The sequence below is a fragment of the Calonectris borealis genome, chromosome 11 (assembly GCF_964195595.1).
Source record: "Calonectris borealis chromosome 11, bCalBor7.hap1.2, whole genome shotgun sequence".
In the NCBI taxonomy this organism is placed as follows: Eukaryota; Metazoa; Chordata; class Aves; order Procellariiformes; family Procellariidae; genus Calonectris; species Calonectris borealis.
In genome coordinates, this window is record NC_134322.1 from 23,935,311 (window position 1) to 23,962,065 (window position 26,755).

A 26,755-nucleotide genomic window follows, 5' to 3' on the forward strand; every position below is an offset into this window, starting at 1 on the left:
TGCCTCAACCCTGCTCCTCCTCCCAGGCCTGAGAGCAGGGCTGTGCTCCTGGCACCCACCGGCTGCCTGCGGGGACGTGGGGCTGCTCTGGCAGGAGGGTTTGGGCTGCTGACCCCAGGGAACCGGGGGCTGCTGTTGTGGCGGATTTGGGGCTGCTCCCCAGGGGTCTCAGGGACACTGTCCTGGGCTCATAGGGCCGCTGTCCCAGGAGATACGGGGCCGCTGTCCCGAGGTTACAGGACCCATGTCCGGAGCTCCTGGGGCTGCTGTTCCCGGGGCTCGGGGCTTTCATCAGGGGGTTACAGAGTTGCCATCCCAGGGCTGTGGCGCTGCAGTCCCGGGGCGCTCGGACCCCCGTGGGGTTCAGCCAGGTCCCCCCCGCCCCGGGGATGCCCGGGAAGGAGCAGCCCGGCCCCGCTGCGGGCAGGGAGACCGGCGGGCCCTTTAAGAAAGTCGAAGCCCGAAAGTTCATCAAAGTTGAGAAAGTTTTTCGTGGAAAGGAGGGAAAAAAAAAAATAATTAAAATAACTCGAGCCCAACAACAAAAAAAAAGCCCCGCACCCCCCCGGGGGGGGGCGGGCCGGGCCGGGATTGGCGGCGGGCGGCCCGGGGGCGGCCCCGGGCAGGCGGGGCGGGGGCGGGCGGGTCCCGGCCCCGCTGCTCGGTGCGCGGCGGCGGCGGCGGCACCGCGAGCGGCGGCGGCGGGGGCTGGGGCGCGTCGGCCCCGCAGCTGCGGCTCGTTGCGCTCCGCTCGGCCCCGCTACGCCCGGCCCGGCCCTTAACGGCGGCGCGGTCCCGGGACGCCGCATGTGAGCCGGGAGGGCAGCGCCGCCCCGCACCGCCCCCGCGCACCGGCACCGCACCGGCACCCCGCTCCTGGACCGGCCCCGCGAAGCTCCGGAGCAGCCGGCACTACCCTCCCGCCCCATCTGCCCCCCTACCCCGGCACCCCACCGCCCCACCATGAGCAACCTCAACAAGGACACCGAGCACACCAACGGCAGCGGCAACGTCGAGGAGGAGGTGGGCACCGGGATGGGCAACCGGGGACGGGGCACGGTGGGGCTGGAGTACCGGGGCTTCGGGGAACCGGGGATGGAGCGCGACGGCGGCGGGGAACCGGGGATGGGGCGCTGGGGATGGAGCAGGGGCGTCGGGGGACCGGGAATGGAGCACGGCGGCGTCGGGGAGCTGGGATGGTGCGCTGGGGTTGCGGAACCGGGATGCGGCACCGGGGCGTCAGGGAGCCGGGAACGGAGCGCAGCGCTGTGGTCGGGGAACCGAGGACACGGCGTTGGGGCTGGACCCCCGGGTCGTCGGGGGACCGGAGGCGGGATGCCGGGGCTGCCCTGGGCTGGGGAGCCGAGGCCGGGCCGAGGGAGCCGGAGTAAGGAGGAGCTGGGGCGCCGGGGCTGGAGCAGCCCGGGCAGGGCGCTGGGAGCGGCTCTCGGGGCTGGAGCCCCGCGGGCCATCCCGGGGAGGGGGTAGGGGCTGGATCGGGGCTGGGGGCCAGGCAGGGCGAGCCCTGGCTGCCGACTGGGAGCCCCCTCGTCAGCCCGCTGTCCCTGTAGCCCCGCGGTGCGGGGCACTGGCAGGTCCCTGCTCCCTCCAGCCTAGCCAGTGCCCGTGGGCATAGTGTCCGGTCCCCAAGCCACGGCGGGTGGAGGGCACCAGGCTCCTGCATCCCAGCACTGCTCTGCCCATGTGGGCTGCTAGGGACACACTTGGACCACGGTGGTGGAGACCTTGCGCTGCTCCCCATGTGCCGGGGCAGCCTGGCTGGGGCTGGAGGGCCGTGAGCCGCCGTGCCAGCAGTCCCCTTCCCCTGGATGGCCATTGCAAGCCAGAGCCTGGATGCTGCTGGACTCTGTGCTGGGAGAGCTTGGAAGGGTCGCTTGTCTGTAGCCACATGCCGAAGCCGAGCTTGCAGCCCCGCATGTTTGCCCTCCGGCTGTCGGAGCTGCTGGCTGGGTGGTAGCATCGCTGCTAGCCCAGCGCCTCTTGTCGCACCCCTCGAGCAGGCGTTGGCGCAGTGAGTTGCCAGCTGCCCTCCATCTTGGAGAGGGCGCTGGAAAGCGCTCGGCCTCGGGCATTTTGCTGCAGTCCTCCGCGCCTGGCCCTCGGGACCGGGGAGGTGCTCTGCCCCCTCCCCTCGCTCTCCTCCAGCGTGCCGTGCGCTCGCGCCGCCGCAACATGGCGCCTGGCTTGTTCCGCCACCCACCGGGGCTGGACGGTCCCCGTGCACCAGCTGTCTTGGGGCCATTGCACCCGCTGGTCTTCAACCGCGGCGTGGGGGGACCCGGGTAATGGGGTGGAATGGATTGGCAAGCGGCGGCTGTAGCGTTTCTCTCCCCTGCGCGGAGCAGGGCTTAGGTGATGCGATAGGACGTAGATGTGATGCTGGTGGTGACACGTCCCAGCCTCACTGGGTGGCACTGGTGTGGGTGGGTAGAGAGACAGAGTACCTGGGGCCCTGTGCCGCTTTCCTGGTGTGGGGAGGCTCGGTACTAGGGGGTTTTGCGGGCTATGCACGCATGCGCAGAAGACTCAGTGCGGCTCCTTGATCCAATTATTCACTGGCCTGCAAAGCTCCCCAAGGTCGATGCCGCTTGGCGCATCCCAGTGGGCGTTGCTCCGGCTGGGCTGGTGCCTCGTGGGTTGCGGCCAGGTGAGCTCTTGGTGCGGAGGCAGAGCCGGCCTGTCCCTGCTGCCGGGTGGTGGTTTGGGAAAGTGGGTACTGGAAGCTATTGCATTTTGGGAGCCTGGAAATCCAAGCCCTTTGGGGAGGCCGGTCCACTCTGGAGTGATGCTTGGCGGCTGGAAAACAGAGTTAAAGATTGCATCCCTGGGGAACGGGGCAGGGGTTGAACAGAAGCGGCCCCTGCTCTCCATCGTGCTGCCTCTGGGTGCGTGTGGGGAAGGGGACGGTCCAGTCCACCCTGCTAGATGGTCTGCAGCCTCGCTGGGTACATTTGTCACCCCGCACCCAGGGGTGCGGCAAAGGACTGATTGCCCTGGAGATGTCTGAGGATGCTTGGGAGGTGGTGGGCTGGGACTGGTGGGGGGCTGTTCCCATCCCTGGCGGGGTTGCTGTTGGAAAGCCCTCTCTCGGCAAGGATCCATCACAAATAATGCTGTAGGTGATGAGCTGCTGGTTGGGCTCCGTGGTGGCTGCTCTGAGCCTGCAGGAGCCCTCTGAACGCTTGTTTTTCCTGTACGTCCTCCTGGCTGACCAGGAGCCATTCCTCACAGCGGAAGAAGCTAATGGTGGCACAAGGAGTGACCTTGTGTTCAGGGTCCCGGCATGGTCTGGGGGGCTTAACTTCACATCCCACCCAAATTCTTGCCCAGAGCTCCCCTTGATACAGAGCGATAAATATGTTTAGTGCAAAGTGGAATCCTCCAGTCCCAACATACTCAGGGAATATCTTCCCACACTGTGTGGATAACGCTGCCAGATCCTGGCGCTGCGGACGCTCCTCCATTTCCCCCCCGTGAGCCTCCTTCGCTGCCTCCCGAGCGTTTGCCAGAAGGGCGCCGTGTGCCCCAGATACGGCTGGGCGAAGCTCCCAAATTCAGCCTTTCTCTTTATCTTATCTGCAAGCCCCTGGATCTCGCAGCCCCTTCCTGCCCGGTGACATGCGGAGGACAGGAATGCCTCTCGCTCCTCTCGAGGTCGTTAACGGGAATGTTAAACAAACAGGGCCTAATGTCAGTCCCTGCTGTTCCTCACCAGACACCTCCCCAAACTCAATTCCTCCCCACTTGCTGCTATCTTCTGTTTAGTTTTCCAGGCAGCTGCCAATCTGCATGACAGCATATGTCCCGCGCTCCGAGGGGTAGTGCGAGACAGGCAGCTGCCGAGGTGCTGCACACCCCCATTGCAGGCAGAGCTTTTTCCGGCAGCCGGAGGAGCTTGCTTGCTTACCATGGACGCTGCGCGTTGTGTTCGTGGCCGTATTGCAATAAGGACCCTGTGTGTTCACCCTGCTGTCTTGGGTGTCTGATGCAGAAGTGTTGCTTCTGCTCTGGAAGTTCATCCTTGCTCTCCCAGGTCACTGGAAAGTTGTAGGTCCATGGGGAGCGGGGGAAATCTGGAGCTGGCTGTTTAGATGCCCAAAGCAGGCAGCTGACGTCTGTAGTTATCCCGTGTATCCTCTTGGCCTCTTCCCTCTGAATGACAAAGTGGCCGGTCTCAAGGGCCTGCTTGCAGCTCCATGGGTGGTGGCTGCTACTGTATGTGGTAGAGCTTGGACATCGTGGACTGCTGAACACGGAAAGCATCAAAGGTGAGGTTGTGCTGGGTGAGCAGAGCCCAGATGAGGACCAGGAGAAGCTACCTGGCTAAGCTCTGCTAGGAGAGGATCATCTTCCCTGTTGGTCCATGGCAAGGTTGCGGTGTTACCCATTAGAGTTAGAAAATGCCCTGTTAGGGGAGACAGAAGGCTCTCAGCTCCCAGCCAGCCTTCTCGGTAGCGAGTACTTCATCCCTGGCCTTTCTTAGCTGTTGCATGCCGGGGCTGCCAGAACCACCTGGGAATGCCACTGGTGAGCAGCCTGTGTTACGTACTGGATGTCTGTAGCACTTCATGGACTGGTGCCAGGCATCTCTTGATTTCTGTAATATCTGCTTGAGTGGACCTAGATACCTCTTGCATGCATGGATTCTAGCTCTCTGACTTGAAACAAATAAGGTTAATATAATTTCTGAAGTCAAATGACTCTGTGATGCTGCTCTTTGCTACAAAGAACTTGAGGGTGCAGTAGTTATGGTCACCACTTGCTAATCTTCTTGTACTTGATCTGGCTGAACCAGGATGGTGCTTCAGAGCTGTTTTCATGCATCATAAAAGTCCCTTCAATGTTAGATACAGCTTTCTGTTAGTGACAGATTGTTGGCTGAACAAATAACCCTGAAGTCACCATGCACGCAGAGGTTCTGGGAACTGGTGTGTTCCCAGACCTCCTCTTGGTCTATCAATGAGTTGCTCTTACTGGGGGAGGGATGTGGGAATCTCCCAGTTATCTCTTCATGTCCTGGTGCTTCTGTAAATACCCTATAAAGGAGCTTCCTTCTCCTTTCTTGCTCTTTCAAATCTAAGTTTCTTAGACATGAGTCCAAGTTGCTTTGAGCATCAGTATCCCAACTGGCTGTGTAGCCAGTCTGGTACATGAGACCCAGCTTCAGAAATGAGTCGTCTTCCTTGGCTAATCTAAGGAGTTGCTGAGCAGAGCTTTCCCTACTTGGCTTGAAAATGAAGGGGTTTCTGGTGGTGCCTGCAGAAGTTATGGAGGCACAATCCCAAAGGCTAGCAAGGGACTCTGGTCTCCCCTCACCAAAGTAGGAAGGATGCCTTGGAGATGTCTGGAAGGTAGCTAAGAGTGGTTCAGGCTTTGCTGTCCTTCCTTATGCCTCTGCTAGAGGAACTGGCACTGTGAGAAGTCAAGTATGATTCTTGCTGGAACTGGTACGGAAGGCTTTTGGAGCCAAAAGATCCTTTGGGCTTGCTGGTCTTGGCCATGCCAAGTCATGAAAACTTTGCTACTTGGATCACAGAGCAATGCTTCTGCCTGTCCTGGACCTCCGAGTGTCTGAAGTAAAGGCTTCGGCTTGAAGCCTCACCAGGGCATGAGTCTGGAAGCGAGGCGGTCAGCACCTCACCTACAATGCTCAGCACTTTCTCTCCAGGAGCACCAGCACTAGCTGGGGCCCACTAGCCTTCTCAGATCTGGAGATGAGCAGTCTGAAAACCGTGTTCCCAGGAATGCCTGTACATCATTGGCCACCCCTGGAGCAGGAAAGTATCTTCTGCAGCAACAGCCACCATACATGAGGATGGCTCACGTGGCAGAGGCTGTAAGTGGAAGGAATTAATTTGCGCTTTAAAAGACGTGTGTGCCACGTGGGAGAGCTGAAACTGAATTCCTCTTGCGTGCCCAGCGCTGCAAAGTTGGACCTGGTGAGGGAGCGGGGCAGTGGGATGCAGCCCCAGCACTGGAGCTGCTGAACCTGGCCCGTACTGCGGTGCGTCAGCGTAGCTGTGATCCTGCGCCAGCCAGCGTGTCTGATGAGGAGGGACCCCGGGGCAGGCGCTGGTACCAGCACCGTGAGGAGACGCGTGCCAGGTGACCCTGCCCTTGGCAGGGCAGAAGTGGATGCTGCGGGCTTGGCAATGACACTTTGACCACTGCACTGCAGGGTCACGGCGTGGTTGAGAGGCCCCCTGTCCCAGACCCTGCTGTCCTCCTCGGTTCAGCCCCAACAGAGAGGGGTGTTGTGATGCTTTGGATGGTGGCTGGATGGCAGGTGGGTGTGGAGCTAGAGGCTTACACAAGGTCTGGGCTCTTCTTGTCTGGGGTGGTGAGGCTTTCTTTGGCCCCAGGGCTCACCCACTGGCTCTTGCTTGGAGATGGGAGCAGGGATGGTGCTGAGGCTCGCTCTGTCCATCTGTCTAGTGAACACCATCTCCTGCACCTAGTCCTGCGGACACGGACAAGATGTTGACCTCTGCTGTGTGCCCTATGGGAAGGAACACTCTCAAGCCCAACTGGCCAATTGTTATCCTGTGGTAGGACAGGGTGGCAGAGCATAGATACGAGATCCTGCCTCCAGCCAGCCCAGTGGCTGCTGGGATGGGTTTCTCTACAGGACAGTTGCATGGGACTGCATGTGCTGGCCTTGCACATTGCTCTCCTTGATCACTGAGCCCAAGCTTACCTGGCCGCAGGCTGTGGTTGCTGGAAAGGACCTAGTAGGGCACTCTTACCCATGTGGAGGATCTCCAGCCCTGCTGCATAGCCCAAAAGAGGCTATGGAAATGTTGCACCTCCTACTTTGGGATGGTAAATTCCCTCCTGTGCTGCAAAGGACATGGTGATGGGTTCCTGCATTAGTGTGGGATCCGGTCTTGGTATGTAGCTGTGTGTCAGGGGCTATTGGCCTGGGGATGAGTGTCCCTCCCATCTGCTTTCAAGGGGAGGAGGCCAGTGTCTATCTGAAAGTGTGACTCCCCCGGGTCACCTATAGCAGTGGCTTGAAGTGCAGAGCAAGCTATGGACTTGGAGAGTGCACCCACCTCCTCTGGGAGGTACTGGAGGAGGGAAGGAAACTTCACCTCCTGGGCCTTCCCTGCCCGCAGTAGGATGCCGGTGGGGAGCTGGCTGGGACATGACCTGTTTCTAGCGGGGGCCTTAAAGCTTGGGCTGCGTGTCGTATCCATTCTTGCTAGGCACTCTGCCCTGCTCCCCAGGCTCTCCTGGGCTGGTGGTCTTGCCTCTGCCTTGCCCTCTATATTGTATGGGCTGGGTGCCCGCCTGGGGTCTTGTGGGCAGAGTGCCCTGTGGTGCAGAGGGAGATCAGGGCATGATGCTGGTTAGGGTTGGCATTTCTGGTCCATTTTTGGGTAGCACAGCCCCTCCCCACCGCCTAGTGGCCCTGTCTTGCCGAGAGCTGGACTGATGCAATGGTGGCTTAGTCCTGTGGGTGCTTGTCATCCTACTGGTGTCCCCAAAGGTGTCCCTGTGATTGGGGTGACACTCCAATAACCACTGTCAACAGTGGAGAGCTGCTGCAAACTTTCAGCTCATGATCACTTGGGTTTTGTGGAAGACTTGCTTGCTGTTGGGCTGTGGAGATACCAGGCATGCTCCATGGGGCTGTGGCATGACTGTTAGTGTGCTGCCCCGAATCAGGTTGATTTGAGGAGAGATTCATGTGCCTCTCTGGATGTGTCCTGGCTCTGTGGGCAGAGGAGGCATAGGACTGAAAAGTGCCCAGGAATTGCCTTGTGGCAGGGCAAAGCAGAGACAGATGTACTTGCTTAAGGACCTGAGGTGAGAACGTACCTTGTGAGGGTCCTGCATCCAGACCAATGTCTTCTGCTCAGGGCAGAGGCTGGCAGGAACTTATCTCACCTCTGTGTCTCCTGCCAGGAGAACAAATGCCTGGGTGTGGGCAGGAGGAGCTGATCTGCAGCAGGTTTACCCGGTGTGAGAGCTGTCCTCGTGGGTAAGGTCCATGGCTCCAGCCAATGGTGAAAGGAGATGCCCGAACATCAGAGGGTGGCAAACGTGCTGTTGGGTCTCTGGAGCCAGTGGGCTGGGTAGTGCAAGCATGGATGTGAGCGTCCTTCAGCATGTTGGCTGTGATACTTGTGCATGTCTCCTCTAGCTTGGCAGACCTCTTGACAAGGTGGAAGGCTGCGATGGCATTCTGAGGGTGCTCAGCCAGCATCTCCCTGAGCTGGGGAACTGCCCCGTTGGGACAGTAATCTCTTGGGAGTTGTGGGGCTGGCCTCCCCAAACGTTTCATCAGCTTTGAACCCCTGCTGTGGCCCAAGCCCCCCTGGGTGCCAACCCTTCCATAAGATCCTGCAGAGACACAGGGGATGGGACTCGATAGCGGGGAGCAGGGGGGAGTCTCCATTGCAGAGCTGCACCAGCAGCACTTCCTCCGCCAGGGCTGCGGACTATTCTTGGGTGCTGCCCCGTTGTGCCTGGACTTATCGGCCCCCATGTGCTTCCTGCTCCCCCGGGCAGGGGCTGGAGCCTCTCCTTGCTTCCCCCTCGCTCGGACGCCTTCCTGCCCTGACCGCAGGGGTGGCTGAGTCCCGTTGACATCCCCCTGCCTGACGTGGGGCAACGATAATGCTGGGGAGGGGCTGGTCCAGCTATAAGCAGTGTCACATGTGAAACGCCCCAGCCTTGGGGACAATTGGGCTTGCTTGTGGTCAGCCTGCCTTCCCCCCCTCCGGGCGAGCAGGATGCTGGTCCTTGGGTGCCTTTCATGCCAAAGGCTGATTTCAGAGGGAAATGCCTGAAGCCCTCCTTGCTTCAAGTGCTGGGGGAGGTTCAAGGCCCCCTTTCCCCTCTGGGGATGGTTGAACATCTTTCCGGTGGGGGGGGGATACCCTGCAGCTGTGGCTGCTCGGGGCTTCCTGGCTGGAGCAGCTCCTGGTCTGATCCTGCACTGGGGCTCAGCGCTACCCTGCCTGCCGGCCCCATGAGCTGCCTGAGAACATCGGAGCTCTGCCAGTGCTGGAATTCAAGCAGGCAGCCAGCTCTTGCGGCCTCTCTGCTGTTGAGCCCTGCTGGTGGGGGGGAAACTGAGGCACAGAGCAGTGAAGGAGCCTGTTAGCAAGCCCCTTCCCCTTGAGGGACGGTGGCTCCGTGGCGTTGAGGCTGCCCCGCTTTCCTGCCGAGCTGTCCCTAGCACAGACCCGCCATCTCTCTCCCGCAGTTTTCCCCTCCCCGGTGTTTCCTGGGAGTCTGATGTGCTGACGAGCAGAACTGCCCAGGGCTGGGTCCACCCGGCACAGCGGCAGGAACCCTGCAGCCTCGCGTCCCGTACGGGGCAGTGAGACGAGGGTGCTGTCCCATTTTTAAGCCCCGCGGCTGGGCTCCCGAGCGTTTCCCTCCCTGCAGCCCTGTTTTGCAAGCTCGCCTCCCCGCCTTTCGCTGCTGTGCCTTATAAGTCCTGGCTCCCGGGGCAGCCGGCAGCCTCGCCGCGTTCCAGCGGCCTCACGTCAAGTGACCCTAGCTGCATCACGGTGGCCGGGGCTCTGCATCCCCCCGCGACTCTGCCGGCGCCCCGGGTGCCTGAGAGGCACCCCGCTGGGGTGCTGTCCCATGGGAAGAGGTGTAGCCCATGTGCCTGAGCTGCTGGGACCTCAGGGTGGCTGCCTGGAGCGGGGACTGCCTTTGGGACGCTGCAGCAGAGCTTGTCCCTGTCCTCAGCAGGATGGCGTGGGGCTCCCTTCTGCTGGTGGCATAGGAGGAAGGCTCGGCGGACATAGCGGTGTGAACGAGTGGGAGATGGCTTGTCTCCAGGAAAAGATGGCATGTAGCTGGGGGTGGCTTCCTGGGGAGGGGGGACATCCAGTGGCATGGTGTGGATGAGGCACGAGAGCATGTTCCTGCTCTAGCTGTCCTCGGATGTCTCCTAACCACTGGCTTGTGTGGTCCAGGTGCTGGGAGCGTGGCCCCAGGACCCAGGCGATTTTGGGGGACTGGAGTGGCCACAGCTGTGCAAAAGCAGGGCTGTGGGTAATGCAGCTAAAGGGCTGACTTGCAGAAGGGGAGGGGCAGCCTTGCTGGCTTCTGGGAGGATTGAGAGCAGTCTCTTAACAAAAGCCCAGCACTGGAGGAGCTACCAGAGCAGCCTCGCTGGAGGTGGGTACTTGTGCCTTTGCATCTAACATTTCTGACATAACTTGACCCTTGCTGGGCTGTGGGGCAGTGTCTGGCTCTGCTTGGGACTCTTTCAGGTGCTCTTACTTAAAAGCAGACATGGCCAGGAGATGTGGATGTTATAAGACCCATGCTGACCTCCTGGCAGTGCTGGAGCTGTGGTAGGAAGAGGCAGGTGTTGCTGCTTGGCTTCTTTAAAGCCTCGGTGCCCAGTACCTGCCTGTGCTCACAATAGGTGTGTGTCTTTTCTGGGAGACACAGCTGTGTAAGGACTGCTTCAGAGCCACTGAGAACTTGAGCATGAAGTGGGTTTGTCCTTGTCCCTCCCTCCTCCTGCGTGGGAAGCTATGCTGGGATCCTCCCTCTCTAAGAGATGGCCTAGATGGTCTTGTCCCTCCTGGCACAGATCCTGTTTTCCATGGCTCTCCTCCATCTCTGCTGGGTGTTTGGACTGGGGACATCCCCAGAGGGGGCAGGGACGGGGAAAGGAAAACGTTTTCTGCAGGGCCTCCAGCAGCGTGACCCTGCTGGGCTGTCCGAGGCGAGAGCTGCTCCCTGCCCCACTGCCCCGCTTCTCTCCGTGCGTGTGGTCCAGTTAGGATCAGTCGTCCTGGGCGAGATGGGGTTGCTCTCACCTGGTATCTCATCACGAGCTGGTAGTAGAGTCTAAGAGCGAGCATAAGAACAAGGTATTCCTGGAGATCTGCTTCTGCGGTATCTTCTCCAAACTCCTGCTGAACATGCAGTTTGGTCCAGGCAGTTCCTGATCTAGCCCTGGATGGATTTTTTTTTTTTTGGCCTGTGGCTTTTCCAGCTGCTCTGTGGGGCGGCGGAATATCTACATGGATCTGGCGTTTGGTGGCAGGGAGTTGAAGCAGGGCAAATATATTTAAGCAGAAGCCTACCCTGTCTTGGCATGTTGAATGCAAGGGCTGGAAGCCTGCATTCATCAGCCCTGGGTGGTCCTAGTGGCCTCTCAAAGCCTGGCGGACTTGGGCTGCAAAGGGATGACTGGAGAGTCCCAGTTCAGTTAATCCACTGGAGGATGCCCGTGCAGACCCTGTTGCCCTCATCTACAGTTTCCTCTTTTGGGGAGCAGGGGGAGGAGGCTGGACCAGGGCTGCCCACAGTGCACAAGATGCTCAGACTGGCAAGTTGCCTCCTGCTTGTCTCCTGTGGGATAACCCAGGTCTCCTTTGCTTTCTGATTGCTGCTGATCCCATGTTTAAACCTGGTCTCAGAAGTGATCTCCCTCTGGCTTACCTCACTCTGTCCCTCAAATGTATTGCTCGGGTCTCTCACCAGCCTCGCCCTCTCTTCCCTGAAAAACTTGGTCTCTCCCCTTACCCTTTTCTATATCACTTATGGATGTGGTGAATTGCAGAGATCTCGGAAAACGAACCACTTGGTCTCATCGCTTTTAACAAGCTCTTCTGAGCAGAGACCTTCCTTAGTCTGTCTTGAGACCCTTGGGGAAGCCTTGTTTGAAGGTGTTAGCAGGTGGCATTTGGGATTGCCCAGGCTTTCTTTGGGGCGATGCCAGCCCTTGGCGGGTGCTGTGGGTTGGCTGGGATCCCCTTTCCAGTGCTGCGTATGGTGACAGACTGGACCTGGAGGCCAAGGGAAGCTTTTGGCCTGCGAGAGAAGGTCTCTTGCTCCCGTCCTTGGCAGCAACTTATGGGGCTGGCATTAAGAGCTTGTTACCTTCGACAAAGATCTTTCCTAGGCACCTGCACTGCTCTGTTCAGGTTGTTGTAAGGGCTCTGAGTAGCCGAATTCCCCTTCCCTGAGCAACCACGCGTCTTCCATTCTGTCACGCCTGTCGCAAGGACTTACCGAGCGACGCATCACGGGACCATTTAGAGACCCAACAGGGATGCAGATTTCTATCTGCTTGGAAGAAACATCCATTCTGGGGTCTGAGCACATTCAGATCCTGAAATATTAAAAAGGGATGGTGCCTTCACATGGCTGAGGCACATGTGTGCCACCACACTCTGCACAGTCCTCCCCTGCAAGAGATGGCCGTGTGTCTTCTGGGAATGCACCACAGGCGCTCCATGTAGCTCACGCTGAAGTGCAAGTGCCAAAGTCTTTGAGGCAGCCAGCAAGCCGAGACAGTGCCATTGCCCGCTCTGTCTGGGCATGAAGTGGCCCTGGAGTGATGCAGTCTTGAGATCTGCCAGGCGGGAGAAGGGCTCTGCACACTAATGGGCGGTGGTAGCAGCCTACGGGGGTGGTCGCTGGGTGGTGGCAGCCCTTAGTCTCAGCACGCATGGAGAGCAAGAGGGGCAGAGGACCCCAAGACTTTCATGATCACTGTCCATCCTGGAGGGCTTAAGCTGCCCCCTGAGTTGGTGCGAAGGGTATCTCTCTGCCCTGGCAGGACTGTCTTGGACACAGGAGCTCAAGGAGGCGTGTGTTTTCTCCTGTAAATAAGAGAAACATCCCTGCTTGGAGGAGTCTGAATCTGGCTGCCCCCCGAGAGTTACAGGGTGCAGAGGCTCTGCCCCATGCTCCTGTGTTTTCAGGTGGCCGCTGTCTCCAACCCAGGAGCAGGGCAAGCGTGTGCTGCTCGCTTTGGTGGCAAAAGAGGTTTAACGAGGTGTCAGATACAACCCACTTTGTCTGGGGAAGGGGAAATGGCTAGGCAAAAACTCAAATGTGGGAGCAAAGTGCTTCTGCCCTGCAAATGTAATGGGGTCACTCCAGACTGGAAACAGGCCAGGAGATGGGCTCTGGCTTAGGGCTCCTGGTCCTGCTGCATCTTTTGCAGCTCAAGAGCATCTGGCACTGTTTGGTGCCATTCTGAGCATTTGGGCATCAGTGCTGTCCCATGAGCTTCTCATGACTTGTTTGGGACTGGCTTGGTGGGTGGCATACCCACGCAATGAAAAGCGAGGAACACAGAGCTCCATCTCATTCCCATAGTCTTCTGTCTTCCTTCGCCTATCTGTCAGTGCTTGCTGAGCTGTGCTTGCGGTCTCCTGGTCCTTGTTAATGATGACTAGTGTCTTGGTGACCTCTGTTGTGCACAACTTCCCTTTCCAGCTCTGCTGATTTACAAGAAGTCTTGGCAGCTTCATCATGCTGCTTCCTATAGAAATAGGCTGCCGGCCAACGTCTCCCAGTGCAGGCAGAAGGTGGCCACGATGGTCTGACTTGAGCAGAGTTCTCCCAGGCCATGAGCCTTCAGCACTGTTTGTTCTTCCTGGCTATTCATGTGAACTATTATAGATAATTTCAACAGACTATCTATTGAAATCTTCCTCTGGTACTGTATTTTTGCTTATTCATGCTGAGGCGCATTTGGACTTGGTACATGACTTCTACAACTTGGAAACAGCAGCAGCCTACATGGACTTGGTGCAGCACAGCTGGCTTTTGGCTGGGCACAATAGAACAAACGCTGTAAGAGCTGGTTTGGGAGCAACTTCTGAAGGGTCTGATGTGTGTGGTGAAGTTGCTGGGACAGACCCAAAAATCATCCTCCCAATGATGTTCTGCAGAAGTCAAAAGATGTGAGTATAGCAGTGAGGTATTTTTCAAAACTGAGGGGTGTCTTTGAAGCAGTGGCTGAAGTAAAGTGCCAGGATAGGCTAAGGAAAGGAGGTCTAGTGTATGATCTGTAGAAAGAGCTAGAGAGACAACTGGTCTCTTCTGGACCTTTGATATGTGTCAAACTCTGTGTTAGTGGTTTTGGCAGTGTATGGTCTTCTAGCAGTCTTTTCAAGTTTTAGTCATCAAGGTCCAGTCAGGCTGTGGGGCTGGTGTCCATGCCCTAATCAACCCAGACTATTCTGCTAGAGACTGGATTTTTTAAAACTCTAAAGCCTTTGTGGCATGGACCAAAGGGCTGGATGTATTTTATCCTGGACAACGCTCCTCTAATGTAGGGAAGGGTTGGTGCCTGCAAGGCCACCTTTGGTGCAAGGTGTTCCACTCTTTTTGCATCTAGCTTCTGAACTGTGCTCTGTACTACTGCTTTGGTACTAAGCATCTCTTTTCAGTAGATCTTGTTGACCTTTCTCCTAGGTACGGACGCTGTTTGTCAGTGGCCTTCCTGTGGATATCAAGCCCAGAGAGCTCTACCTACTCTTCCGACCATTCAAGGTAAGAAGGTCTTCAAATTTGGTCTTTGGTGGGAAAGATGCTGTCTTGTGGCTAACCTTGCAGCAAAGACCTCTGTCAGAGGGGAAGCAAGGATGAAGTGGGAAGGTAGGCCTTCTGTGAAAGCTTGGGGAACCTGGTATGAAACCAGCATGGTATCCAGCCTGTTGTTGAAATCATGCTGTCTCCAAGCTCGATGAAGGCTGCTTGGTCAGCCCTCCTGCCCAACGGGACCAGCCCTTCCCTGAGGATGTGTCCTGATCCCCTAACTGTCCATCCTTCACTAGATCACCACACAGGCTGTCCTTGGGGGAAGTGGGGTTCCCTTGTTTGCACTCTGACAGCACAGGGTGCTCCATGCTCTCCAGGTACTAGCGAGGCAGGATGCTCATCTTAGTAGCTTGATGAAAAGCTAGAAAATGGGATTTTCTTCCCAGAGGGCCAGAATGGACTAGCTAAGATACCTGCTCTGCCCTGAGTCTAATCTCAGTGTTCTCTTTTAATGGGAAAGAAGAGAAGTGTTAATGTACCTACTCCTGCTGCAAACCCTGCCTTATGAAGGGTTTGGTGCTACAGGAACTCCTGGAGCTGTCACGTCATGTCTCGGTTGTAGCTTGGCTCCTTCAGGAACCTGACACTGACTTGCTTTTTTCCCTTCTGCAGGGTTATGAAGGGTCACTGATCAAGCTAACTTCAAAGCAGGTACCTCCTTCTTCCAGCCTGGGTATTTTTGGCTTTTGCTAGAAAACCAGACATGCCAGGAGGGGAGGGGGGGACAGATACCATTTCACTATGTAAAGCATCATCTGTGTTCAGCACCATGTATACAGCTGGGTTCTGCTCACCCCAACTGTCCTGGTGGCCCCAAACTCTCAGTATGTGCCGAATGGCTCCATATCTTCTGTTGCTGCCCAGGGCCGTATGGGCTGAGTGAAACCTTCAGCCTCAAACCCTGTGCTGCCAGAAACCTTCCCCAGTCCCATTGTAATCAAGGCAGTAGTTCCCCTAGTAGGCCGGGGTACCCAAGATGAGCAGTGCCCTCATGTGTAGGAATGCCAAAGCATTTTGGTGTGGTGGGAGCAGGCACAGAGCAGGAATCTTGGGCTGATGACCCAAGACCCTTCAAGCTCTGCTTGAAGGCCCTCTGCAGCTTTAGATGGTGTCTTCTGCTTGCTGTAAGCTGTCTGGGGCAGAGGGGGTGGCAGGGTAGTCTGAGGAGCTGAAAGAGGCTTCCAAACTGAAATCAGCATTATTTCTTTTAGCCAGTTGGTTTTGTGACCTTTGACAGCCGGGCTGGTGCTGAAGCAGCAAAGAACGCCTTGAATGTGAGTACCCGATGTGCCAGGAGGGCTGGGGGCCGTACGCCCTGCTGTAGCTAGACCTGGAGCTGTGCGCTAGAGTAATGCTCGGCTTGTCCGTAGCGTAAGAAGGGTCAGGATGTCTCAGCTGTGCCCTTGAGTATGGAAGCTAAATAGTCCTGCAGCATCCCTCCAGGGAAGCAGGAGAGCTGCTTAAGGTTGACATCAGCCTGAGTAAATGGAGGCAAACTGTCCCATGCTTAGTGTAGGTGTGGTTTCTGACCACTGGAAGACTGCTCCAGGGCCTCTGAGGGTGTGGGGAAAGAACAGCTACTTCTCTTCTCGAGTTGGCATGCACCTCCTTACTCAACAGTTGGCCTCTGATAACAGGATCCAGGCTGTGAATCCTGTTCCTTACCCATTAAGTGCTCCCCGCTGCGTGGGGAGAGTTGTGGACTGAGAGTCACCCCCTTATTCAAATGAGCGTGGATTACCTATGTGTGTCGATGTGCGGCCAGAGCTACTCTTCAAGGAGCTTTTCCTCCTGCTGTCTGCACTGAGCACCGAGGTGGGGGCCCGTCCTAGCTTGACTTGAGCTTGGCTTGGAGTACCTGAAGCAGGCATGTCTTCTCTGGGGAACCAACCCTTAGCAAACAGATGAGGTGTTGGGGGCATAGGTGGTTCCCAGGCATATACAGGCATAGGGCGATACCCGGTTGACACCCTGTAATGCTTTAACGAGGCGTGTGGAGCTCAACGTGTGTTTAGCATCAGCTTTTTGAGGCTCTAGGTCGAGCTCACCAGGGTACGTGAAGCAGGCTTATTGCAACACTGCTCTGTCATGTGGCCGTAGGACTTGCTTGGTGCTAGAGGCCGTGTTAAAGCCTCACTTACCAAATGCCCTGATGAAAAGTGTGTGGTAGTTCAGCACAGCAGGTCCTTGTCCTGGACTCTGGCCTGCCAGGACCTCTGCAACCAGAAGGTACTTGCTCCAGAAAGGAAGGAAACCAGCCTTCCCATGCTGCTGTTTCCATGGCAGGGCATGAGGCAGGGCCAAAGCTGTCTGGTATGGGCTCTTTAGCACATTCCCAGCATTTCCAAACTGTTGCAGCTCAAGAAAAAGACTTGAGGATGGCCAACGTGGCAGGCACACCCAAAACAATCTCTGTCCAATATGGGCCTGCAGAAGTTAGTGGGATCTAGGCAGCAAGACATGCTGATCTGGTTCTGCTCTGCTGTAGACCTTGCCTTGGGCACTGGGGCATGTGCTAACGTCTCTGCCCAGGCTGGCAGTAGATGTAGCAGCACCACAGATAGGAGCTCCAGTGTAGATGGGGTTATCCTAGCTCCAGCAGACAGGTTTTTCCTGACCAGTGTTCTCCTGACCAGCAGTTCACCAACTGCTATGCTGGTTGGTGAACTGCACATACGGAGCAAAACTGTGTCCCTCATGTTGGAAGCAGAGGTCCTAGGCCAGCTAAACATAGAAATACAGGCATGTGGGAGCTTGAGTGCTGCAGTGAGGTGACAAAAATCTGGGCATGTGACTGCAGCGTGATGGCCTTGTTCCCCGGTTGGGCTTTGCTCCATGAATAGACACAGCCTGTGCTTGGACTGGAAACCTTACCTCTAAGAGATTCCTGTGCTTTCCTCCATGACAGGGCATCCGCTTCGACCCAGAGAACCCCCAGACCTTACGGTTAGAGTTTGCTAAAGCCAACACAAAGATGGCCAAGAGCAAGCTGATGGCCACGCCAAACCCCACGAATATCCACCCTGCCTTGGGCGCACACTTCATTGCACGGGACCCCTGTGAGTATGCTGGAAGGGACTTTGAGGTCGTGGCTGGTCCAACCTGGGAGATGCCCAACCCTGGGAATGCTGCCAGGGTGGGAAGGAAACCATACCCACGTACGCTCTGGCTGAAATCTGCCTGGTGCAGGAAGGTCAGCATGTAAGGGTTGCAGGAGAATAACAGGCATCTGGTAAGGCTTCTGGCCAACACTAGAAGTGTTGGGAGAGCAGAGTTGGTTTTGGAAGCTCAAGTGATACCATAAATCCTTTAAACCATCCCTAGGTGCGAAGCAGAAAAGACGTGTCCTGTGCCATGCACCCTCAGCGTAGCCTGGTGGGGTGAGCAGCCCTGCTGAGGCTTGTTGGGCAGCCTGTAACGTGGTGCTGAGCCCTGTCTTCTGTCCTGCCATCCTGCGGCACCAGCCCTGTGCTGCGTGTGTGAACCAGCCTGCCCAAAGCCCGTGATGGAGCATGTTCCTGGCCTCTGTTGGCAAGGCTGGGAGGCCCGAGGAGCAGCTGGTCAGAGAGACGCTGCAGGGGTGCTACACGTTATACCTCACTGAGATGAGATGGCAGTGCCAAGCTTTAGTTTGGGGTTGGAAATCCAGTGCCTGCCCCTGAAGCAGGCTGTTGGGGCCAGCTACTGAGATGCTGTCACCTTGTCTCCTCCTGTCTAGATGACCTGACTGGAGCAGCTCTTATTCCAGCGTCCCCAGAAGCGTGGGCTCCCTACCCACTGTACACCACGGAGCTAACCCCTGCCATCCCCCATGCCGCCTTCACGTACCCGGCGGCCGCCGCTGCGGCCGCTGCTCTTCACGCTCAGGTGAGTCGCTCCCCGCGTCCCGTGCCAGGAGCTGGGCTCTCCTCTCTCCCCTGCCCCGGTGCTCGCTCCCGTGGGTCTCTGCTTGGCTGGTTCGACCCTGGCCTCCGCACCTTGGCTCCTGGGCAAAGCCTCCTCCCGGCTGAAGTGCACGGGGGGCCCCCAGCCCCGAGCAGACCGCAGGGGAGAGGTCTATGTGGCCGAGAGCAGTCAGAGCTGGACGATGATTTCTGACCCTGCAGGTCCAGCCTGCTTCCCTGCGAGAAGGTCAGGGCTCAGTTTCTGGCTGGCTTTGCTGGTCTCCGTGGCCGGAGAACCATGTTGTGGGACTGCTGGGAAGAAACGCTGGCTGCCAGCAAGTAAAATAGGTACGAAATATCCTCCTTGAAGTCACAGTGAAGGCAACAGGCTTAGCTCGGTGCTGAAGCTGAGGGGCTCAGCTGGGACCCCCTTGGGCCAAGTGACTCAAATACTTTTGAAGCTGGAGGAGGATGTCCTGCAGGAGATGAGTGATCAGAGCCTTGCCACAGCGAGGAACTCTGATGGGACAGTGGTGTTGGCCACCCTGGATGCAGGCTAGAGAGGGCCACTCTGTGTATGAGCCTCTGGAAGTGCTGGTGGTGGTGCAACCGGCTGCCTGGTGTCCCAGGGTATGCTTGCTGACAGCTGGAGGTGTAGGGATACCTGTACTGGTCTGAAACTGGAATGCTTTAATGTACTGAGACCAACCCCCCTGCTGAGCATGGAGTCCCTGAAACCATGGAAATGCAAGGGGAAAGCCAAAACAGAGAAGCAGTGTCCTAATTCCAGGCTAAGGTGCTTGATTTGGAGCATTTGTACAGGAGAACCTGGAGCCCCTCTCCCTGCCCTGCTTGGTGTTACCAGCCAGCTGTGCTCTGCCTGCGTCGGTCTCTGCTCCTGTAGTAGTGCCACGGGGGACTAGGGCAGAGGGACTCAGGGCTTAGACCTCAGAGCATCAGGGCTTAACCTCTGCTCTCTGCCCTGCCAAGCAGGGTGTTTAGCTCCACTCTTCCCTGCTTAAACTGAGAGGAAGAAGAGCTGTGTCCCCTCACCTTGACCACCTGGCTGACGGTCAGCTCAGTTGGCCCTTTGGCATCCTCTTGCTTCCCACAAGCATCTCGACAGTAACTGCCCAGTTTCAACCCAAGCTTGTTTCCCAAATGCAATATGGAGGCAGCGGAGGGGATGCAAGCTCCTGGCCTGTGTCGGCTTGTTTGTCCTGCCCCTCACACACCTGCAGACCTCTGCTGCTTTTGCCCTTCTACTGGTGAGCTAGGGTTGGGCTGAAGCTCCTGCAGGGTAGGCAAGAAGTACGTGGGGCCCTGTTCTTCCAAGGGCCTCCAGAGCCTGGCTGGTCCTTCACTGGGAGGGTTGTGCTTGCTGGTGTTCTCCAAAAGTTATTGATGGTGCCCACAACTACAGGAGCATGCTCTGCTCCTGGGTAGCCCAGGAGAGCAGATGTCTTCCTTTCCCTGCCCCTTGTGTGTAGGGTGGTGGAGCCAAGGGCTGTTGCTGGTTGAATTGCCCCTGGCAGGGAGGACCAGGAAAAATCCCTTCTGGCCTGGCTGATGTGGTTGAGGGAGGTGAAACCATTACTGCAGTTCCTTCAAGTATGATCAACAGTGACAGTACGGGGACCCTGAATGTAAGGGTTAGACACCAAAACTTTATGGTGCATGGTGGGGGGGAAAAACTCTGCTCTCCTAAAGTGGAGGGTATCAAGGAGGCCTTCAGCCACATCCTCTCCCTCTGGGGTCTTAGTTCCTGCCCTCCAGTTGGCAAGCTACTAGCTTTCAAAGAGGTCTTCTGGCCTGAAGAATGACCCTGAGGCTCCAGGGAGCTCCCTGTATAGGTAGGACTCCCTGCCCGAGGAGGTCTGTAGGCGGTGACATGCCCCTAAGCCCTAGGGAGCCAGCGTAGCCCCTCCAGGCCATGGCCGTGGCCGGGCCCAGCTCTCTTCTGAAGAGCAGCTGGGCTGGCCAAGCAGTTACAGCTGCTCCTTGCTGCGTTGTGCTTGAGCCGGCGGTGACCTCGCAGGGAGACATTCTGGCGCAGTATATGTTACCAATAAAGTTTTATGGAGTTAAACATTACTCAGGCTGGCAGCGCTGAGCTGCCTGGTCTCCAGGCTGGAGCCCTCTCCCTTGGAGAGCTGAGGCAGGGTGGAGTGAGTCAGTGAGATGACTTTTGCTCACAAACCGGGCTAAAAGCTGTAACCTTAGTCTTGGTGTGCTGAGCCCTCTGCTCGCACTGGTAGGGATTGGTTCGCCTTGCTGGCGGGGTGGTGGGCGCATGGGTTGTTCTCCAGGACAGCTGCAGTTCTTCCTCCTGAGGCTGGTGTTGGCTGGAGGAAGTTCATGGGGATGGCCAGAGCTCTAGCAGCTCCATAGCAATCAGTCCTGAAGCAGACATGAAGTTGGAGGCTGTAGCTAAACTGAGAGCTTGTCGCAAAAGATTTAAAGCTGAAGTGCTCGTCCTCTCGCAGCTCTGTGTTCAAGTCGGGTAGCGAGCGGGAGAGGAGGTGGCTGCCCTCTGCAATGCACGTATGCAACCCGAAGAGCTGCCCAGAGGGCTGGCAGGAGTGACGAGGGGCAGGAGATGGCACGAGGCTGGCCTGGCCTCGGCTCGCGCGCTGGGAGCCGTCGGTAAGCTGCTCGCAGACGAGACTGATGGCTGCTGCTCCCGGCACCGCTGTGCCACGGTGATGCTCCTGGCAGGCACCAGGCTGCTGTAGATGTGACTGCGGCCTGACCCTGCACCGCTGAGAGCCTCCACCTGTGGGGACTCCACTGACTTTAAGATTGTCCCATCTGCCTTCTCTCCCTCCCACCCTCTCTCAAATCCCTCCTTTGATGTCCCTAGTGAACTCCAGCCATGATGCCAGCGCAGGCTAGCCCTGAAGCTCAGAGCTGTCCCTGGAGATGGGACACCCTAGTGATGCCTTATTGCAGCTAGTGGAGTGGCTGTACTACAGCTCCATTCCTAGAAGTGTTAAGCATGATGGCAGCCACGTCTGGAAAGACTGGTAAGGTAACCATCTCTCCTCGAAGGTGCACCATGGGATTTGCAAGCTTCTGCCCATCTCTGTAGCCCATATCTCCTTGGCAACCCAGTGCATGGGCCTCACGCTACCCACCCACCAGAGCCTGGGGAATGAGATACCAGGCCTTCTTTCTAACCCACATCTCCAACTTGGCAGCACATGACATGGCGCACACAGCATGGCACCATCTTACATCAACTCCTCCCAGCTGAGCCAGGCTCAGCCAGGTCCTGCCGGTGGGAGGGGAGCAGCCCGGTTGAGCCAGGGCAGAGACAACCCTGCCGCTCGCTGTGAAAGAAACCTGGTTTCTCCCCAACCACGACCCTTTGAGGGCAACCAGAAGTACACCTTGAACTCACTCCTGGCACACGGTGGGGGAGGTGAGTGACGTGATAGTGATAGCACACAACTAAATTCTAGCGGGCACGTTAGACAACAGCACTTGCCGGTCACTTTGTTCCAGAATTGCATACCGGGACAGACCCTGCCCTTAATCATGGGTCTAATCTCACCTCTTTCCTCTCCAGTTACTGGAAACGGAGCAAGTTCTCCCTTGCAACCTGAAATCACAGGCAGGACACAGGTCTTGTGAGCTGTTAACAAAGGGAATCGGCAGCCTGGGAGACATGGGAGTGGCGTAGAAAACTGGGAGCTTGGGAAGAGGGAAGATGGTCTGGACTGGGACTGGTTGGCAGGGAGGATGGTTGCTGTGGTCAGCTCTAACTGAAGGAACCGAATCCTGGCTCACTTGTTGCGGTGAGGAGTAGACTTTTTTCCTCTGTGTGGTAGTGATGTTGGGGAAAGAAGTCATCAAAGATGGGGACCCAGGTCTGCCTTTGCTCTTGGAAGACCATGAGGTGTGAAGATGTGCAGAGTTGGTCTCTTGGAAAGATGGGGAGAGCTTGACACAAGCATAGAGACAATGATACAGCTTGTCTTGTTCTGCTTGGACCTGGTGAACAGTTTCATCTATTGCCTGTGTGATGGAGTTGGGCTGCATTGCGTCTCTGATGTGAAACCGCTTGTTGTGGAGTGCCTCTAAGCCAAATTCTGAGTGGGCAGTAGGAGACACCAGGGGCTATAAATGCTCCTGGAGCTCTTCTGCAAGGAGATGCTTCCAGCTGTGGTAGCACCCCTGAGGGCAGGACTCTGCTATGGGCAGGACTTGCCCTGGAAAGCAGGGGCTGGATGCAGGATTGTTTCGTAAGAAGATGGGTGAGGCTGGTGGTGGTTACCACATGGTGCTTGTAGGAGACCAGGCTGATGTGTTGGGTACCTAGAGCCCAGGACACTGTCTGTGGTAGATGCTTCCAAGGCAGAGAGTAGGTCATGGACTGAAAGCTGGGGGGTGGGCTGCCCAAGGTGCCCTCAGAGCATCCACGTTGCTGCTGCTGGCGGCAGCCTTGTCTGGAGGCTTTGAGGAGATGGTGGAGGTAGGCCTCTGAAGCTGGGACCTGTCCAAGCGAGTGGTGGGTGTAAGGAGCAGTCCTGGATCATGGCTATGTGGTGGGGCGAGAGCCCAGCAGGACCCTGAGGCTTCCTAGCACTGAGTTGAGCAGAGCCCATTGATGGAAGGAGAGGTCAGGGCTCAAAAAAAACCTTTCCCTCTTGTTTGCTGCCTGGGCTGGCTCAGAGCAAGCTGGATCTCCTGAGCAGTGCCTGCTGTTGTGGATGGACCCGAGGCAGATCCCAGTGGCTGTGATCTGGTGCTGACCCTAGAGAACTGGGAGTGTGGGGAAGATCTGCTGGGGTGGGCCTCAGGTGCTGTGCTCTTCAGGTACTGCCTTCTGTTGGGATGCTGCTGTTTGCTGAGTGTGTGACCACCTGGGTGCCACCAGCCTGGCTGAGCCTGGAGCACCAAGCAACGGCCACCATGGTGTATCCGCTGGATAATGGGGATCCTGCCTTTGTGCACCACTGGCCTCTGGACTCACTTCATTGTCCCATCTGCAAAATCTCCTGAACTTCATATTGTGGTGGCTAAGCTCTGATAGACCCTCCCTGGGATGGGAAGCTGGACACACTGACAAATTTTCTGTGCCTAATAACTTGTTGCTTGTTTGTTGAGGCTGTCGGGTAGGAATTCCCAGGATTACTTTTTCTGGGCAATCTCCATGCTTCCCGGAGGTGTGAAGCACTCTTCAAGACCCTCATGGTTATGGTGTCTTCCTAAACTCCAGTGACTTAGAGCGGGCGTAGATGGCCAAGCAGCCGTGAGCAAGCTGTCCCCAAGCCAGCCGTTTCCTCCTAGCCAGAGAAGAGCAGGCAGGAGATGCTCTTAGCTCCTCCAGGTACCTGCTGAGCAGCCATTCTCGCTAAATCACACCTGATGAGTGAACTGGACCGAGATGCCATCAGAAGAGACTTCCTGACCTGTGGCCAGCACTGACTCTCCCTGGCTACTTCAACCCAAAGGAAAGCAGCACAACTCGCTTCCACTCTGGGAAAAGGAGAAACACTTGTTTGCTGTGGTCTGCGAGATGGGTATGTCTCCACGAGCTGTAGCGTAAGCTGCCTCAAGGCCCAGAGGGGTACAAGGCATTGGATGGATGCCTGTTAAAACACTCCTTCCAAGCAACAGGACGGATCAGTGCCTGTCGTCTTCTGCATGCTCCTCAACATGGTGTGAGATGATGTGCTGATCCTCCCGCTCCCCCTCACCACAGCTGCCTGGGGAGATGTGTGTGCTTGATTCGACTGCAGCAAGGTTTTCTTGGTGGTGGGCCGAGCTGCTTGGGTCTTACACAGCATGCAAGCGTTTGGATTCTCGTCTCCTCCACCCAGCCCCCTAAAGGGCCCTGGAAGCGGGTGGCTTCCCCTGCTGCTGAGGCTGGAAGTGTGTGTCCAGAGAGCACTAATGGATGACGCTAGTGCCTTGTGGGTGCACCTTTGCAGGCTGTCCTTGCCTGCCCTGGGTCATGCTCCCATCAGCTGTGTTTCCAGCTGGAGCAGAGCAGCTCTTGCTGGCCATCAATGTCGTCTGCCCAAGGCTTGCACCCAGTGACCTGCAGCCTGCGGGAGGCGGTGACCGTGAAGTGCTCGTGGCTTGCCGGGGTGAGGCTGTCTCAGCAGTGCAATTGAAGATGCCACCCTGCACATCAGCAGCTGCTAACTAGATGCAGCTCTTGGACATGCCGGTTGGGGTCCTACCAGCTCCCGGGAGCACCATGGAGCGCTCTATCCCTGTCTGCACAGGGAGCCTTTCTGGTACCTGGGGAGGTGGCTGGGCCCGTTCCAGTTGTGGGGATAGCTCTGCGCTCCACAAGGTGCTGGGGCTGACTGCAGGGCGAAGATAAGCAGACCGAGAAGTAGCTAAGGAGGAAAGGCAGGCCATCCCAGCTAGAGGTGGCTTGAGGATGGATCTGTGTATTCAGCCCTCCCTTCTCCCCTCTCTTTTTCCTGCTGAAGGAATCGCTCTCCATAAGGATGGTGGGCAAGATTGGAAACTTAAATTCTGAGGGTAATTGGGAGAGACAATGGAGGACTTGACAAGGAGAGTGAAGTGCTGATGGGGTGTTTATCTGCCCCATTTATCATTTCTTTGTGATTTTTAGGTAGCACTGGTCTTGTGCCGCAGCAAGGGAGAGGCTCTTCACTTCTGGATGTTTCACCTGGCCTCTGGAAGGTGGCAGGCAGAGGCACAAATTTCTCTTCTCCAGCTGTTTTCTGGGACAGATGTTGAACGTGGCAGCACGAGGCTGGCTGCAGTCGGCTGGCGGTGTCTGCCTCGTCCCTACGGGCGGGCGAGCAGGAGATGTTTGCAGTGGTGTGGCCAGACTCCTTTCCAACTGTGAGCTAATGCAGCTCCAGAAACAACTGCGTCTCTTCCAGTAAAAGCCTGCCTTGCTCTACTTTCCTCGCCCAGTGTTGGACTTCTCCATTCACTCTTTCTCAGCTTCCTCCTTGACAGATGTAGTATTTTGAGAGATAACGGATCTTCCGAAAGCCCTCAGAGAAATTTGCTCCCTACAGGGAAGTGCTCTGGCTTGGCCTGCCGGCCGGCAATCCTCTTGGGACAACCCTACACAGTCTCTTGTGGTGCTGGTCTCCTCTTCCAGATGGCTCCGGGAGCCCCCCGTTTGCAGAGCCTCTCTACTCCCTGGCAAAAGCAAGGTGCCTGAGGTACTTTGAAGGATGTGAAGAGAAAACTGCCTTGGCAGGTGCCACTGTCCTAAAGAACAGGTCCTCTTGGCTAGCTGCTGCCTCCAATCTGGTTCTTCCAGTGCTTTCTGCTGGTTTCAGAAACATTCGTCCTAGTGAAGGGGTGTTCCTGCCTCCTCCCATCAAGCCCCTTCTGAGGGCTGAAAGACCTGGCAGGTCATTCCCTCACCCTGCCAGCATGTCAGAGCCTTGGCTTGTCCCCAGGATCATTGCATCTGCACGAGCTTCTGCCAGCCTCCAGGCTGAGCCCCGCTGCAGGGCTGTGCTACTGTGCAGGGCAGGTGGGGCCACTGCAAGTCAGGCTGGTTGGGTTTGCATGTACGAGCATCGGAGACCTATAGAAAGAAGGCAAGGAGAGGTGGTCCATCAGAAGTGGAGGTTCATTAGTGCCAGAGCTACAAACAGTGCGTGTTTTAGGAGAAAAAGTAGGATTTCTGTTGAAACTGGAGGCGCCGGAGGCTCTGGCCAGGCTTGAGGTGGGGTGTGCGCGTGGGGCAGAAGCTGGCTCAGACCCCCTGAGGAGGGTATGGAGAGCCACCAGGCTTGGGGAGCGGGGTGGGGGATGGCTGTCTTGCACGTGCGCAGCTGCTGTGCCCGCTTATGTAAAGCGGCGTGGGATGGAGGCGGCTCTGGGGGTTAAGCGCTTGCAGCCCTGTGAAGGCAGGGGGAGTTTCCTGTTGCTGCAGGGCAGGAGGAAACTACTTCCAGCTGTGGAGGGGAGGGGTGCTGGAGTGGGAGTCGCTGGCCAGGGAGGAGGACCGCTGGCTGCTGAGATGTGGCTCTGCTGAGCAAGCACCTCCCGGTGACAGGGCTGGGGGGGAGTAAGTAACCCCGGTCCTTGCACTGGCAGCTGCTGTGGTGGCCCCATAAAAGGTGTCAGTGATGCCGCTGCCCGCAGCGGGCTGCGAGCTTTCCTGGCCTGTGTTAGCGCAAGGAGATGACCATGGCCCAGAGCAGTGTGGTGGCCCCAGGCTCGGGAGCAAGGGTGCAGCTGAGCTGGGTCTCTCGCAGGCTAGCAGAGAAGTGGAGGCATGGTGTGCGTGGCACCAAGGTAGCACCTTGGTCTTGGCACTAGATGGGACCCCTCACTGGGGAAGAGGGTCTTGGTAATCTCCATGCCCTCAATTCCCTCCACCTAAGGCTGGACTGACTGGGATGCACCTGGCTGCTGTGTCACCACTCCAGGGCCAGCTGGGAGCTGAGTTGGTAGCATCCGCTTGCCTCAGGAAGGTGCCTGGCAAGGAGTCTGACCAGCCCAGCGTGCCTGGCCACAGGCAGCTGCCTCGAGCATGGAACTGGTGCCTGAACGTGAGCCTG

General features: G+C 57.2%; 1 protein-coding gene across 4 annotated transcripts in view; it reads left to right on the top strand.

The window, feature by feature from the left end:
• The first annotated feature begins 698 nt into the window (after positions 1 to 698).
• Positions 699 to 26,755, top strand: part of RBPMS2 (RNA binding protein, mRNA processing factor 2) — a 30,079-nt gene continuing 4,022 nt past the window's right edge. For all 4 annotated transcript variants that reach the window (XM_075160652.1, XM_075160654.1, XM_075160653.1 and 1 more), the window contains exons 1-6: positions 699 to 1,023; positions 14,224 to 14,301; positions 14,962 to 15,000; positions 15,561 to 15,623; positions 17,258 to 17,408; positions 18,068 to 18,216. In XM_075160652.1, the coding sequence (XP_075016753.1) occupies positions 964 to 1,023; positions 14,224 to 14,301; positions 14,962 to 15,000; positions 15,561 to 15,623; positions 17,258 to 17,408; positions 18,068 to 18,216 (540 nt within the window). In that variant the 5' untranslated portion in view covers positions 699 to 963. The remainder of the gene's footprint in view (positions 1,024 to 14,223; positions 14,302 to 14,961; positions 15,001 to 15,560; positions 15,624 to 17,257; positions 17,409 to 18,067; positions 18,217 to 26,755) is intronic.